The sequence below is a fragment of the Colletotrichum tamarilloi genome, assembly GCF_030869305.1.
Source record: "Colletotrichum tamarilloi strain Tom-12 chromosome Unknown Scaffold_34.1, whole genome shotgun sequence".
In the NCBI taxonomy this organism is placed as follows: Eukaryota; Fungi; Ascomycota; class Sordariomycetes; order Glomerellales; family Glomerellaceae; genus Colletotrichum; species Colletotrichum tamarilloi.
The window spans coordinates 148,141-162,055 of NW_026849417.1; the positions used below are offsets into that span (position 1 = coordinate 148,141).

The following is a 13,915-nucleotide window of genomic DNA, read 5'->3' on the forward strand; positions in this document are numbered from 1 at the left end:
CCATTCGTACCTGCCTCATATCTATTCGTTCCTTCTGTAAGGTAGAGGTGCGCTGTACGAAGTACGTACTGGTTGGTTAGTGGTGCCTCTTGGACAGATGGAAAAAGGAAAGGGAAGCGCATCTCGTGCCCTGTGCACCGTGACCTGCACCTGCAGCTCTACGAACAACCACCATGGAAGGCAAGAACCTAGGCTACCTTACCTCATGTCTCTCCTTCCTGCTCACGTTGCTGCAACCTCAGCTCCTGCCCGTCGTCCCTACGTAGGTAGTCAGCTCAGCTCTATCCGTACAAAAAGGTACATTGGCTGCGCCAGCTCCTGCCTCATTTCTGGGTTTGCTTGGTTCTTGCCGATCATGAGCTGTTCCCGCCCGTGCTCCTTGCCTCGGCCATGTGCCCGTCGTGCCTTCCAATTATCCCAGTTTATTATCCCGTGCCACTTGCGCATTCTCTTCATCTGTGACACCGCATCGCACCCTCCAATCCATCTCACCAACTCACGTTGCGTCGAGACGGGATCTTATTTTCCCATTACAATGCAACTGCGCATCTTCACGATACGTCATGAGCACTCATTTGTTGCCGTAATGTTGCCGCGGCCCTCGGGGCTTTTCGATACATGCTTTGCACACGTCAGCACCAGTGCCGGGCCTTTACCGAGCCAAGCGATCATGGCTCCTCCGTCTCAACCTGAAGCTCCTCTATACAATTCCCTCCATACAACGCGAATCGGCGCATCCGTTGCCCGTTTTCGGCTTCAACCTGAAGGGATGGTCGAAAATACAACGTCCCGTCCACGTCACCTGGCAAACCGCAAGTTCGGGAAACGCACCGCTAGAGAGTCCCTGCGCACCCGTCAAAGCCACACCTCCTGTCTTGACCATTCCTGCGTTCCTCTACATCTACATCTCTACTGAGCTCGATCATCACTACGTTCGAACGGGCTTGGTTCTGCACAAGTTGCTTTATTATGCAACGCGCGTACAGACTCTGTCTTTGCGGACCACCACATACACAGCAATATTGCCTCGACCACCAGCTGAGCTGTTCCCTTCATAGCGAAGCCAAGGAGTGGACGGTCCCCATCCCCCACCATCATGCCGGCACTTCTATCTCCACCCACGGATTACCAGGCATTCAGTGCCGTTCCCGGGCACAGGGCAGCGAAGGTCAAAGTCGCTCAGCGACGGCCATTCCGCATCCGTGGATTAACTTAGATCTGGTTATGGCCATCGCGTCACTGTCCCATCAACCACTCAGTGACATTCATGTTTTGGAATGTTTCCAACTCGACGTGACTTTAGCCGACGGCGGCTGACGGGCGAGATTTCCGCCAAAATACCTACAAGCTACAACGGCATTGGTTGGCCGGGTTTCTTGTCCCTCTTGCCTCACCGCATCCAGGCCCGATTTCGCAAACGAAACTCTCGTTAAACCAGAAACTATTCGCTAGCTGGCGCTTGAGGTTTCCGCCATTCGTCACTTGTCTCGGTTCGCTGAAGCTAGTCATGGGCCTGCTTAGAGCTCTGCTGATGAGCAAACTCGGCCAATACCACCAACAAGGCAGAGCAGAGCACTTGCATACTGTTCGGCTGTCTGCTGCATAGGTCGAGGTTGTCGGCTTCTTTCTGACCATACGCATCGCATCGTGAGAAAGTCACGGCTGTCCTGGGGATCACACGGAATGGACGAATGCACATCGTCATCACTGATCGTCGCCTCGTTGTTCCCCCATCCGCCCACATCGCTGCTTACCTCAGTTTGGTACCATCACCTCAGATGCATAACCGCCCTGTTTGGGAAATAGACACGCTTTCTTGCTTTTTGTCCAACAAGCGCCTGGCGAACCAGACGAGAAAACGAGTCCAGCAGACCCAGACTGCTAGCCCGCCATCCGACCCAACCCAGCCGCTTTGCAGTGCTCCTTACCCCTGTGCCGCCGACTATACGGAGTACCAGCAAGTGACTTGTCTCTTTCATGTCTCTCGTTTTGCTGAGGTCGCCGACCCCCAAACCAGCGAGGATTATAGGTAGCAAACGCCCTCCTATTGTCTACCCCCCTCGGCTCAGCAGTACCTATCAACCACCAAACTCTCACACTCTGCCACACACCGACGCCAACGAAGCATGCTGGCTCGCTCGACAGACGCCCTCACCGCTCTCCACGCCCCCAATCACACGATCGACGCACAAACACACAGACACCACCACACCGCACCGGATGCCTATTCCCTTGGCCGCCTGTTTATTGGCCAAGCTGACATCCGCCCAAAAGCCTCAAATCACGACGCTAATAGCCTGTCTTGCTTTTTTGAGCGCCTCCGACCCCCGTCTCCCCTATTCGCGGTCAAATGTCTCGCCTGCGTCCGTCCCTTTTTAAGCTTCTGTCGCCCTTTCCTGAGCGACAATCCGATACCAGGCGGAGGACGGACCTCATATTCCACAGACCCTGCTCATTGAAGGCTGAAGGCTTACCAAAATAGGACTTACGTACCATCACCTTTTCCCTATAACCACCAACCTATCCTCTCCCACAACCTCTGGCCATCTGACGAGAAGAAGGAAATTTGTATCTCCCAGCCAATCCAATATTCAACTTCCATCCTGGTCCGTACACGACCGGAAATTTCCCCCGCAAGACCGTGGCTCGGGTAATCGCTGTACCCAAAGTTGTAACTGTTTTCGGTCATCGAGGCAAACAAAGCACCACGGAAACAAAGTTTCGCCCACTGATCTACGAATATCTTAAAAAGGGCCGGCCGATCACGAGAGGGGGATCTACGGACATCGAAGGGAGCGTTACACATTGCAGGGAAGCTGAATGACGGGTCAAAAAACGAGCACATCGCAGATACCCGCAGTTGGACAAGGACAAAAATCGAGGGGCATACAAGCAGATTCGCAGCTTCATCGCCGACTTTACAAACGCCAACACCAAGCACGAGGGTCGTCTAAGTGGTCACGATCATATCATCATGAGGAATCCGAAGCCTCCCACGTAAAACGAATCATCCCGCCGACTCCAAGGTTACGTCCGGTGTCCAGGAAACCACAGCCGTCATGGCACCGTGGCCCCGCGCACTGGACAACATTGGTGCATCACAATCACCAGCTGCGTCGCCGCCCGAAGTTATCAGCAGCCGTATAGATACGGCTTATACCCGCATTCCCGATGGGTTGACCGATCACCAGTGGACGATTATTCAATCCACGTCACTTGCTGCCGCTGCATTGAGTTTTGCGTCTGTAACTTTCGCCTTTTACTGGTTTTCTAGGAGGAGGCGTAGCTTCAGACATGAGTGAGTAACGTTCAATCGGGGGTGCATTGCCTTCGCTGGACAAAGCTATTCGCACCAAGACGGAAAACGGGCATTGTACTGACAACTTGACAGTCTCATCATGCTGCTCATGTCGAGTGACATGCTGAAATCGCTGTGGTTCATCATATTCCCGATCGTCGACTTCAAGAGTGGTCCAGTTGCCTCGAGGTCATCATTCTGCCAAGCCAGCGGCTTCTTCCTCGCAGTCGGCATAGAGGCATCGGACATTGCTGTTGTGCTTATCGCTTTGCACACAGCCATTTACATCTTCCGACCGCGGCATTCCGGGCGACAGAGCGGATTGTACCCCCACCGTCGTCTTGCCTTCAGCGCTTTTGCATTCTTCCCACTTTTGATGGCTTCATTGGCGTTTATCAACTGGCCCGGCTACGTCAACAACGGGGAGTACTGTTACCTGCCCGCCCGCCCCGAATGGGCAAGACTCGCCCTGAGCTGGGTTCCCCGCTACATGATCTTGCTCACCATTGTTGCGCTTTACGCCTACATCTATATCTATGTCACTCTTCGCATGCGGCGTTTCGGTCGACTCAGTGCCATGCGACGTGCGAGTGCAACACATATGTTGGACGATGGGCAGTGGGCCCATATTCCATCGGTGCCAGCCACCCCAACATCACGCCGCGGGTCGGAAACCTCGGTGGAAGACTCGGATCAGCAACGTACCTCTTCCACAAACACTACTATGACCACCGAGATTGAGCTTCTCCACAGCCGGCAGAAGATTCAATGGAACTGGCCGAGCTATGGAAACGAGGACGATGGCCGCATCCCGGAATCCAATGATAATGTCTCCCCCCGTGTATTCGAGGCCAGCACAAGTCCACTTTCCACCAACTTTGAACCTATTTCGCCTCCTCCGCAAAGCTACATACGCCGGGATACGGTCGACTTGAATCCGGCCCAGACATATTATGATCACGGAAGCTTCAGCACTCAGTGGCAACCACCCAGCAGCCCAACAAGCGCCCGAGCCAAGTCGCTCGCCAACATCTGGTCAATCCTCCGTCGAGGCACCTCCCTCGACTCTGACATAGACCACAACAATACTCCCTTTCTTTACCATCCTACTATTGACGGCACAGGAATGGCAAAGACTCGCGACAAGATTCGCCGCCAACTGCGACTACTTTTTGTTTACCCACTTGTATACATACTCATTTGGGCGGTTCCTTTTGTCGCCCACGTCATGCGCTGGGACAACCCAGAGCAAGCTGGCCCCTTCGTGGTTGTGCTTTTATCACTTGTGAGCCTGTCGATACAGGGTCTTGTTAACGCATGTCTATTTTGTGCCGTAGAGAAGCCGTGGATAGACACGCAAGCCAGACATCGGAGGACGCCGTCTAAATTACGGCGGGATAAAGACGAAGCCCGGCAACGGGCAGGAAGGAGAACATCGTTAGCGTAGTCATTTTTCGCCTTGATACCACATGAACTGAATGAACAGATATCATTATCACACTAAACCAATTTTTGATTAATGCCCCGAGCATACTCTGGTCGCTATGCTGTGCTCGGCGGTGGGGGGTTCATTTATCGGCAGCATCGGAGATGCGGACCCACAAACTCCGGCGCAGGAGGGCTGCACGCGCGGCAAGTTCGGTCCTTCGGCCCCACTAACGCCGTAGGAGCTTAGGACCGAAGTATGCAATGATGCCGACATATTTGCGACAGTGGTGAGACGTCCACCAAGACTGCATATGCCGGCACAAGAAAACGCCAAGTTTGCATATAAAGGTGTCCGACGCGGGGAATCGGCGAAGGATTGAATAGGATTGAATACGAGAAGTCTATTTTGAAAAGCAGTCTATGTGTTATGTGAGAGACGATGGCTGAAGTTGTTCTTCATGTCTCCTGAGCTCATTGTTTTAGAAGAATGTCTCTCTGACCTCCCTTGTAGCTTCTTCGTTTCCTCACGAAAAGCTCTCCTCTATCATTGGCATCAAGCTGTCCTTTCCAAGCTGTCCTTTCCACGCGCACTCCTCCCTCATCCAGGGTGCGTAAATTCCATCGCTTTGCCAAGGTAGACCAATCTCCTCTATTTTGTCAAAGCTCAATGTCCCAGTATGTTCAAGTTTGGTTGGATATGTTCCGGGGATATATGGCACCTTCTCGTGGTGCATTTAGAGAAGCAAGTGGTAGAAGTCAGAAACGTGTGTCGCAAAAACTGAGAAGAAAACGAGATGCTGCTTGCATCATGTCGCGCCGTGTCGTATGAGGGCAACTCCAAGCTATGATCTCGGTCCAAGTATGCGGGAATTCTCGGTTGTAGAGGTTCACTCCTCTTCCGACTCGTCAGAAAGCGAATCAGTAGCTTCCTCCTCGTCATCGGAGACAACGAATCCCTCAAGATCACCCTCTTCTTCACTGCTATCATCACTGCTATCATCACTGCTGTCGTCATAATCGTCGTAATTATCGTTGGCGTCATCATAGTCGGCAGAAACGTGGTGAATGGCTCCGTTTCTGAAAGTGATTTTGCCGAGAAGATTACCAATGTCCTCTAGGCTGAGCTTTGGCGCTCTGATCGTGTCATCTTGAAGGGCCGCATCGATGGCGTGTATCTTGCTGGCTTGCATCTGTAGCATACGCTGCTCGATGGGCGTATCCACGATAAAGCGCACAAAATGCGTCTCCTTGATCTGGCCGATGCGGTACACGCGAGCAAAGGCCTGCTGCTCCACGCCATGGTTCCACCAGAGCTCCATGAGAATGACACGGTTTGCCTTTGTGAGATTCAGACACTGACCACCTGCTCGGAGCGACACGATGAGGACTTTGATCTTGTCGCCGTTCTGGAACTCGTCCACGGCCCTGTTGCGTTGCTCGGTGTTTTGCTTGCCGCTGAGGTATGCAAAGTCGATTTTCTCAGCTTCGAGTAGCCGACCAATGAGCTTCATGACGACGTTGAACTGGCTAAAGACTAGAAAGATTTGGGTCAGTGATGAGCGATACATGAGGCGGGATAATGCAGCAAGGAGCGTACTGATTATTTTGTCATCTGGGGCTTCGGCCTGCCATCTCAGTACTGTCTCCTTCAAAGCCGTCAACTTGGCACTGGGGGTAAGTGGCAAATTTGGATGCCTGTCTGCCACTTGCAAGAATCTGACTGCATGCTTTTCGTCCTTGTCATCTTCTGTGTGCTGGAATCCGGTGTAGTCGAACCCCTTTGCGTACTCCTTGTCATTGAGGGTCTGCGTGGTAGACCCCGCATTTCCATCCTCCTCGTCGTCGAACGGCTTCAATTTATTGGGACGGCCAATCTCTCTGCGACATCTGGGACATTTCCTACCCTAAGAACACCTCAAGTCAGCGTTGGTCAATACTGCGGCAGTTGAATGGCACATACATTGTCTGCGAGGTGATCTACCACGCATTTGGGGCAGAAAACGCAGCCGCACTGTAAACAATGTTAGCTAGGTGAACAGGGTTTTCAAATTTCAAAAAAGAATGGATCCATTTGCTGGAACGATTTGATGACTTACTTTGCTGCCCTTGACTGGATTCAAAGGCGATCTTTGGTGGCAACTAGCGCATTTGGACCTTTTCATCTCCAAGACCTTTTCCAGGTACTGTATCTGTTTGGACATGTCGAATGCAAGACCAAAGTCGCTATGACCAAAAGGCTGAAGCTGTGAATCCTCCGTGTTGACATCCATGCCTTCTACATGTCCCGGCTGTGTTCTTTGCGAAAGGTAGCGCTCCGGGACCAGGCCATCCTCATCTTCTTCGGCCTCATCTTGGCTGTCGACCTCATCAGTGTCATCAAATATCTCAACAGCGCCCTCGCCGCCATTGAGCTGAGAAAGGCCCTGATTCGTTGCTTTGCAATGGACTGACTCATCAGTCTGGGTGATGTGTGTGTCAAGTAGTTCTTCGGTGCCATTCACAAGCTGCGGATTATTCAGCAGGCTTGGTTCTTCAATGAGACGACGGTTGCCAATCCGCTGCCTCTGAGTCCAAGAGCCGATCTGATTGTAGACGGTACTGCCACCTTTGAGGTCGTTCAACTGTTTCCGAGTTGCTTCCAAGTCACGCTGAGTAAAATACTTTGCCATCATGCCTTCTAGTAGAAATGGATGAGTCGATGCTTGGCGTAAGCGAAGTAGCATCACCAGATAAGATTTCATCTGGATGGCGGCGGTCCCCTTCTCAATGTCACGGTTGATTTTTCGACGAAAGCATCCCTCTATCATCCTGTTTCCTGTAAGAAGCTATAAAGTGCATGAGAGAGCTGCCTGGACTCACTTGAATATCACCATCTCTTCCTTCGAAAGTTTGAGATATTGGTGGGTAGGCTTAGTCGTTGGCAGGTTCAGAATCGGTTGGCCAAGGAAATATTCGCCCGGAGTTCTGACAGAATGTGTTAACGAGAAGACCTCTTAGAATTGAGCTGTGACTTTTACCTTCTCATCATCACATCATCGATAAGTTTGTCGTACTTTTTCCTAGCCGGAGTCTGACCAGAGTAAGTGTTATATACCTCTCTAATATTTGATGCAAAATGATACTCACTCCTGCGCGAAACTTGCGTTCAAATTCCCGGAACTCCTGGATTCCATGGCATTTGATGAACTTCAAGTAGGAGAAAAACTCTGTGAAAACGTGAGAAATATTCTGTCAAGATGTCTAAACGTCTTGATGACTCACCAGAGTCTGCGTTGATGAGTGGCGTTCCAGTCACCGCCCACCGGTACTTGGCCTTCAGCCGGAAGCTCGCATAAGCAGCTGCAGATATTGAGATTTCAATTAGCCAATGCTCTTCCTGTATCCAACGACCACTGCCGAGATGATGCTTACAGTGTGTTTGGTGGTTCTTGATGGCATGAGCTTCATCAAGTACTACCCGATGCCACTCGATTCGATGCAAGACGCCGGTTGACTCCTCAAGCCACTTCTTGTACTTTTTAGGGTCAGCAATCTCCTTCCGCTTCTGTTCCATTGTCTCGACGCAAGGAATGCTACGCCTCAGCTGATGATAGCTAGCGAATCTGTATCTGCCTATCAGCTTCCAAAGCTCAAGTTTGTTGTTCCATGACTTACACAATATTGAAGTAAGCTAGCGGATCAACATCCATCTTGTCTTTCTCTTTGAAATGGATGATGTGCCTGGCGAACTTCCTATTGCAGTGCTTCCTGACCTCATCCATCCATTGGGAGATCGTCTGCCCTGACGGGGCAACTACCAGTGTTGGTCCTTTCCCCTCGTCTTGAAGTTTCTCCGATGCTTGGTTTCTCACAATGCATGACAAAGTCTCGATTGTCTTTCCTAACCCCATTGCATCTGCGAGAATTCCACCCTTCGGCATTTTGGGGACTGTGTTTAGCTCTCGGTTCCTCATCCAAGCTCCAACAACGAGTTGGTGATTATGCATATCAGACAGCATACCCTTGACGTCCCAAAGGCCGTTCTTGGCGCGGACGGCACGTGGACCAAGACCCTTTGTCGCCTGGAGAAGTTGCCTTGCCTGGTCTCTCAAAAGTTCTGGATTGAAATAACCCGGCGCCGCATCCCTCAACTGCTTTAGTTGCTCGGCTCTTGTGGTCGCGATGATGACTGGCGCATCAGGCAGCTTACCTGCATCCGCTCGCTCCTGGATCGCGTCGACTGTACGTAGTATCTTGTTGATTTGGCGTTGAATTCCTGTGTCCACACCCTCTCCTCCCGCGTCTTTCAAGGTCTGGTCTGACTTCTTCATCCGTTTGACGTCGCGTGCCGTTCCTTGACATGCTCCCGGTCTCTTTTTTCCATGTGCTTTGCGGTCGTCGTCTTTCTTTTCGCGGTCTAGGCGTTTCTGTCCTTCGTGACGCCATAGTTTTTCGTGGGTTTTGATTAGAGCACTTGGCTTTCTCTTTGCTTTCTTCTTACTTTCTCCAGCCGTTCTCTCACCTAGATTGCTGGATAGAAATGGTGCCGCCTTTGGCGCGTTGTTCTCAGCCTTGGCTGCTTCTCGAGCTTGGCCGAGCTCCAAGCTGACCAGGTACATTTCCGAGATTTCTTCTCTGGTGATCGCACCGTTCAGCGCTTTCGAGTGCAACTTTGCCTGTCTTTCCTCTAGTCTCTTGATAGCAGACTCTTCATGTTGGGAAGAGGTGATTCCAAGAACCGAAACTTCCGTTGCGGGTTCTCGCCCAGTGTCTTCAAGCATAGGACTAAGACGAGTGTGCTCGACTTGCTCTGTCTTGACCATTGACGATGGAGTAAGATCAATTGTCCATGGGCCTCGTGGCTTGGACCATTCCTCTCGCGCTTTTGATGATGCTTCACCCTGGTCGATGATCATCAGATCAAAGTCATCGTCAGACTCCTCAGACTTGATGGGTACAGCGGCTTCATGAGAGATCTCAGCGTTCTGAACTCGCTCATCACTGAAAACAAAAAGATCGTCCATCTCGCTGTTGCCATGGTATGACGAAGTTGCAGCCTTTCCACTGCCATGAATGTCGCGACGACTTTCCTCGATCATGTCTTCTATAGACTCATCGAAAATGTCGGGCTCTGCTTGTGTGGCAATTGCTGGGCGAACTCCGCCTTCCACCGGACCGTCGTCGTCGTCGTCGTCGTCGAAACAGAAAGGCTGTTTCTGACGCTTGGCGCCCTTTGCCACTGCATTTCCAGATTTGAAGCAGCTCATGATGAAGAGCTTCGGAGTACCGCAAGTGCAAGATGTAGGCAAAATTTGGAGGTTTGAGGCTTAGAATAGTGGCCGAATGACGGCAGAGGAAAGTAGCCGATGAACGATGAAGTAAAGCTGCGTAACGGTGAGAACTTGGAACTCTCGAAGGGTCTGACTAGAAAGGCAGTAGCTACCCAAGCCTCTAAGATCAGTCAGGTAGGGTAGAGGAAGATAGTACGTGTGTGTGAGAGAGATAGAGAAAAGATGTATGAGGGAAAAGATAAGTGAGGGAAAAGATGTGAGAGGGAGAGGATATATGAGAGGAGGGGTATATGAAGTAAAGATGTATGCGAGAAAAAAGGTAAAGCGAAGGAGTAAGAAGGTGCTGTAAGAGTCTTTCGGCTAGGAAAGCGCGCCCGAGAGGGCAATTGGTACGAACCTGCTCAATGGCTTCTTGAAGTTTGGATATTTTTGACGAGGACGTGCTGAGAAGAGTGTAATGAGTTGAAGAAATTGTGTCAGGTACTGCAAGATGAAAATAAGAAGCTCAAGATGTTGGAGGAAGAAGGATCGGGTTTCGAGGTTGGCAGTGATATGGAGAAGTTGAAGAAGATAAGAGTCGAGAAGGGTGAGGTTGTAAAAGAGAAGGAAGAAGTCTACGATGGAGAGAGTAAATAAGGTAGGTATGTGTAGATGGCATTTGAGGAAGGAGGTAAGAGAGGAAGGAAGGAAGGAAGGAAGAGCGCGTAGTCCGTAACTACCTATGAAATACCAGCCGTCCTTCTCAGACGGAGGTAGTTGCGATGTTGGCTTACTCTTGCGCCGAGGGACTCCAAGCGGTAGGAGCCCTAAGCACGCTCAAGAAGGATTGCTGCACAGATCAGGTAAAAGACATAGCAGGTTGGGGGAGTGAGGTTGGTATCCAAAACAATCGCTGGTCTATTGAGGTAAAGAACTATGAACGAAGATGCATCATTCTCTAAGGAAGCGAAGGAAACCACGAGCGATATTGACACCGTCATGCTCAATATTTGCGCGATTGATGGCATCAGTAAACATCGCCTCGTCAAAAATGCCAGCCTTGTGGCGAACGTTGAGGATCTCACTGACGATGGGGCCGGTGAACTCGGGGTGGCCCTGGACTGTGATGAACTTCTTTGGTGAGTAGAATCCCTGGACAGGGCACAGCTCCGTGTATGCCAAAGACTCGGCGCCCGCTGGGTTCTCTGTTACGACATCGCGATGCATTTGGTGGATGCGCTGTGGCATGTGAGTACTTGTCCATAAAAAATGACCGCCTTTACTCGCGCCAAGTTGAGGGACGGCACGCCTGGGTTGAAAGCTTACCATCTTCTCCAGCTGGAAAATCTCCTTGCCCTTGGGCGTGAGGTTGACATCCACAACGGCAACCTCCCAGCCGAGGTCGCTCCTCTTTACCTCGACACCTAGTGACCGCCCGACGATCTGGTGGCCGAAGCATACTCCAATGACTCTGACCCGCCCGCTATCGATACACTTCTTGGTAAACTCGACCAACTTCAAGATCCACGGGTCGTTGTCGAATGAGTTGTGCTTGCTTCCGGAAATGAGGATGGCGTCGATGGAGTCTAGGTCTGGATAGACGGCATCATCGCCGACAGCGTGGTATACTGAAAGGTCAACGATGCTGTCGAGCGGCGCAGGCGGATCGCTGGCCAGGGCGGCGGTGCGCAGAAGTGCGGTGAAGACACCGCCATATCCGCCGTACTCGGCGTTAGTTTGCGGCTGCGGTGTATCAGCCTCGAGGATGGCCAGGCGGATGCGGGGTGGTTGAGAGCCCATGTTGATTGATTTCGACTAGAGTAATGTATATATACAGGACAGGGATGAATATGTTGTGTGAATGAGATTCAAAGTATTGCTGCAAGATGAGATTGGGTTGTTATTTACGACGAAAGACAATCAAGCCGGGGGACAAAGCAGATGATGAAGGAATCGTGAGAACAAAGCACGGGAGCAAGTGACAGGTGGTGGCTGTCCAGATGCCGGCGCCCCGACCGCGGTCCCGCGGCGATGGTGGGGTTCACGCGGGTCGCGGTTGAGTCAAGTGTTAGAGCGTCCACCCCAAGGTACCTGAGTGCCCCGCGATCCGATAGCGGGGGAACTTACAGCGATAAGGGACCGCGCTATGGATAAGATAGCGATAAGACATCACACCGTTGAAATCCACAAAAGTCAATTGGACCGCCAGTCAGACTTACTGCGTACCTTAGCTGAAGGGACCTAACGCTGTGCAACGTTCCGACGTCATCCCCACCACCGCCACCATCAACAGCTCCAAGCTGCGAGGACCGCGCCTCTTGATACTCCCCGCGGCAACCTGCATATGCAGTTCCCCATGCGTTAATACTACCAACGCTCGAAGCCTTGTTCCAATACACCGACCTGTCATAGTTCTTCAATGCCTCCAAGGGTCTCCCTCGGCGCTTTCCTCGCCAACGCGAGATCAGCCTTGACGGCTCCGCAACGGGCCAGTCCCTTGACGTTGGTCGTTGGCAACGAATCTGCAGGTACGAGAGACACCCAAGGCTTGGCATTCCTATATTCATGTGTAAATAAGCTAATGATATTATTATTCGCACCCAAAATTCAGACCTCGACTCTCTATGCTCTGCCGTCGTATACGCCTACCTTCGCAGCCACGCTGCGCCTCACACCCTCCATATCCCCATCTCGAATCTACCCCGCGATGACCTCAAGCTCCGTCCCGAGATGACAGCTGCCCTGGCGCATGCTAAGCTCAAGCCGAGCGACCTACTCACCCTAGACGAGATACCACAAGACCTCGCCGCGAAGGACTCCAGATGGGTTCTCGTCGATCACAATGCCCTGACGGGAGACCTCGCCAAGAAGTACGGCAGCAGTGTCGTCGGCTGCGTAGACCACCACGCCGATGACCACAAAGTCCCCCAAGACACGGGCGACGAGCCCCGCGTCGTCGAGAAGTGCGGAAGCTGTGCGAGCTTGGTGGTGGAGTACTGCCGCTCATCGTGGGAGGACCTCGCAAAGTCGGAGAGCGGAGCTAGCGAAGTGGACGAGCACCTCGCCAGGCTGTCGCTGGCAGCAATCCTGATTGATACTATGAACCTCAAGTCCAAGGATAAGACGACGGAAAAGGACGCTAGCGCAGTCTCCTTTCTGGAAAAGTTTACGAGCGGACGCGACGCGTTCTTTGACGAGATATCCGCCGTTAAGGAAGACATATCCTCGCTGGGATTCCGCGACGTATTCCGAAAGGATTACAAGCAGTGGGAGGATCTTGGCGAAGGTTTTGAGGCGAGCAGCCGCCATCAGGTCATGGGCGTGTCGGCCATTGTCCAGAACCTGGATTATCTACTCGACAAGGCTGGCGGCGATGATAATGTCCTGCTGGGCGAGTTTAAGGAGTGGGCCAAGGAGAAGAAGATGGATGTCGGGGTCATCATGACGACGTCGCATCCTGGTGGCAAGTTCCAGAGAGAGCTTCTCTTGTGGGCCTTCAACGAGGACGCTATCGAATACTGCAAGAAGTTCTACCAAGCATACAAGGATGATTTAGGCCTGGAGAGCTGGGGCGAGGGCAGACTCGATGAGGTTGGTGAAGGGGAGTGGAGGATGGCCTGGCACCAGAAGAGTCTGTCCAGCTCTCGCAAGCAGGTTGCGCCTATGCTACGGCAGACAATCAAGGGCGGCACCAAGCTTTGAGACAAAGAAGATGTGTTAATAGTGCGGCACTTAAACATGAAGCATGGAGTTATTATTCGGCGGACTACATCAGCTTGGGACAGGCCACGCTGGGATGTACGCAGGCAATCCCCAGTCACCTCGAAAGGCGAAATAGAGTGGTGATGGATGGCTAGCAGCTAAGTATCTGTAAATAATGGCACTATCCATTTCAAAATTCATCGGACTGTTCCTCATATCGAAAACAAAGCGAAGAAGC

The 13,915-nt window shown here is 51.9% G+C and overlaps 6 protein-coding genes across 6 annotated transcripts; 4 read left to right on the forward strand and 2 right to left on the reverse strand.

The window, feature by feature from the left end:
* Positions 1-670: 670 nt before the first annotated feature.
* Positions 671-916, forward strand: CTAM01_09055 (uncharacterized protein; the record flags this gene model as incomplete). The annotated part of the gene is made up of 1 exon (XM_060525075.1): positions 671-916. One exon carries the CDS (start codon positions 671-673, stop codon positions 914-916), a length of 246 nt encoding a protein of 81 aa, XP_060380257.1.
* A 1,210-nt stretch (positions 917-2,126) lies between these two features.
* Positions 2,127-2,459, forward strand: CTAM01_09056 (uncharacterized protein; the record flags this gene model as incomplete). Its single annotated transcript, XM_060525076.1, has 1 exon — positions 2,127-2,459. One exon carries the CDS (start codon positions 2,127-2,129, stop codon positions 2,457-2,459), a length of 333 nt encoding a protein of 110 aa, XP_060380258.1.
* Positions 2,460-3,059: 600 nt separating this feature from the next.
* On the forward strand, positions 3,060-4,684 carry CTAM01_09057 (uncharacterized protein; the record flags this gene model as incomplete). The annotated part of the gene is made up of 3 exons (XM_060525077.1): positions 3,060-3,298; positions 3,392-4,583; positions 4,664-4,684. The coding sequence occupies 3 exons, from the start codon at positions 3,060-3,062 to the stop codon at positions 4,682-4,684; spliced, it is 1,452 nt and encodes a 483-aa protein (XP_060380259.1).
* A 929-nt stretch (positions 4,685-5,613) lies between these two features.
* On the reverse strand, positions 5,614-9,972 carry CTAM01_09058 (SNF2 family domain-containing protein; the record flags this gene model as incomplete). The annotated part of the gene is made up of 10 exons (XM_060525078.1): positions 5,614-6,260; positions 6,324-6,630; positions 6,687-6,737; positions 6,823-7,534; positions 7,586-7,690; positions 7,744-7,796; positions 7,853-7,932; positions 7,988-8,065; positions 8,138-8,328; positions 8,381-9,972. 10 exons carry the CDS (start codon positions 9,970-9,972, stop codon positions 5,614-5,616), a joined length of 3,816 nt encoding a protein of 1,271 aa, XP_060380260.1.
* Positions 9,973-10,926: 954 nt separating this feature from the next.
* Positions 10,927-11,775, reverse strand: CTAM01_09059 (glutamine amidotransferase class-I; the record flags this gene model as incomplete). Its single annotated transcript, XM_060525079.1, has 2 exons — positions 10,927-11,214; positions 11,302-11,775. The coding sequence occupies 2 exons, from the start codon at positions 11,773-11,775 to the stop codon at positions 10,927-10,929; spliced, it is 762 nt and encodes a 253-aa protein (XP_060380261.1).
* A 619-nt stretch (positions 11,776-12,394) lies between these two features.
* On the forward strand, positions 12,395-13,677 carry CTAM01_09060 (exopolyphosphatase; the record flags this gene model as incomplete). The annotated part of the gene is made up of 2 exons (XM_060525080.1): positions 12,395-12,503; positions 12,587-13,677. The coding sequence occupies 2 exons, from the start codon at positions 12,395-12,397 to the stop codon at positions 13,675-13,677; spliced, it is 1,200 nt and encodes a 399-aa protein (XP_060380262.1).
* Positions 13,678-13,915: the final 238 nt, after the last annotated feature.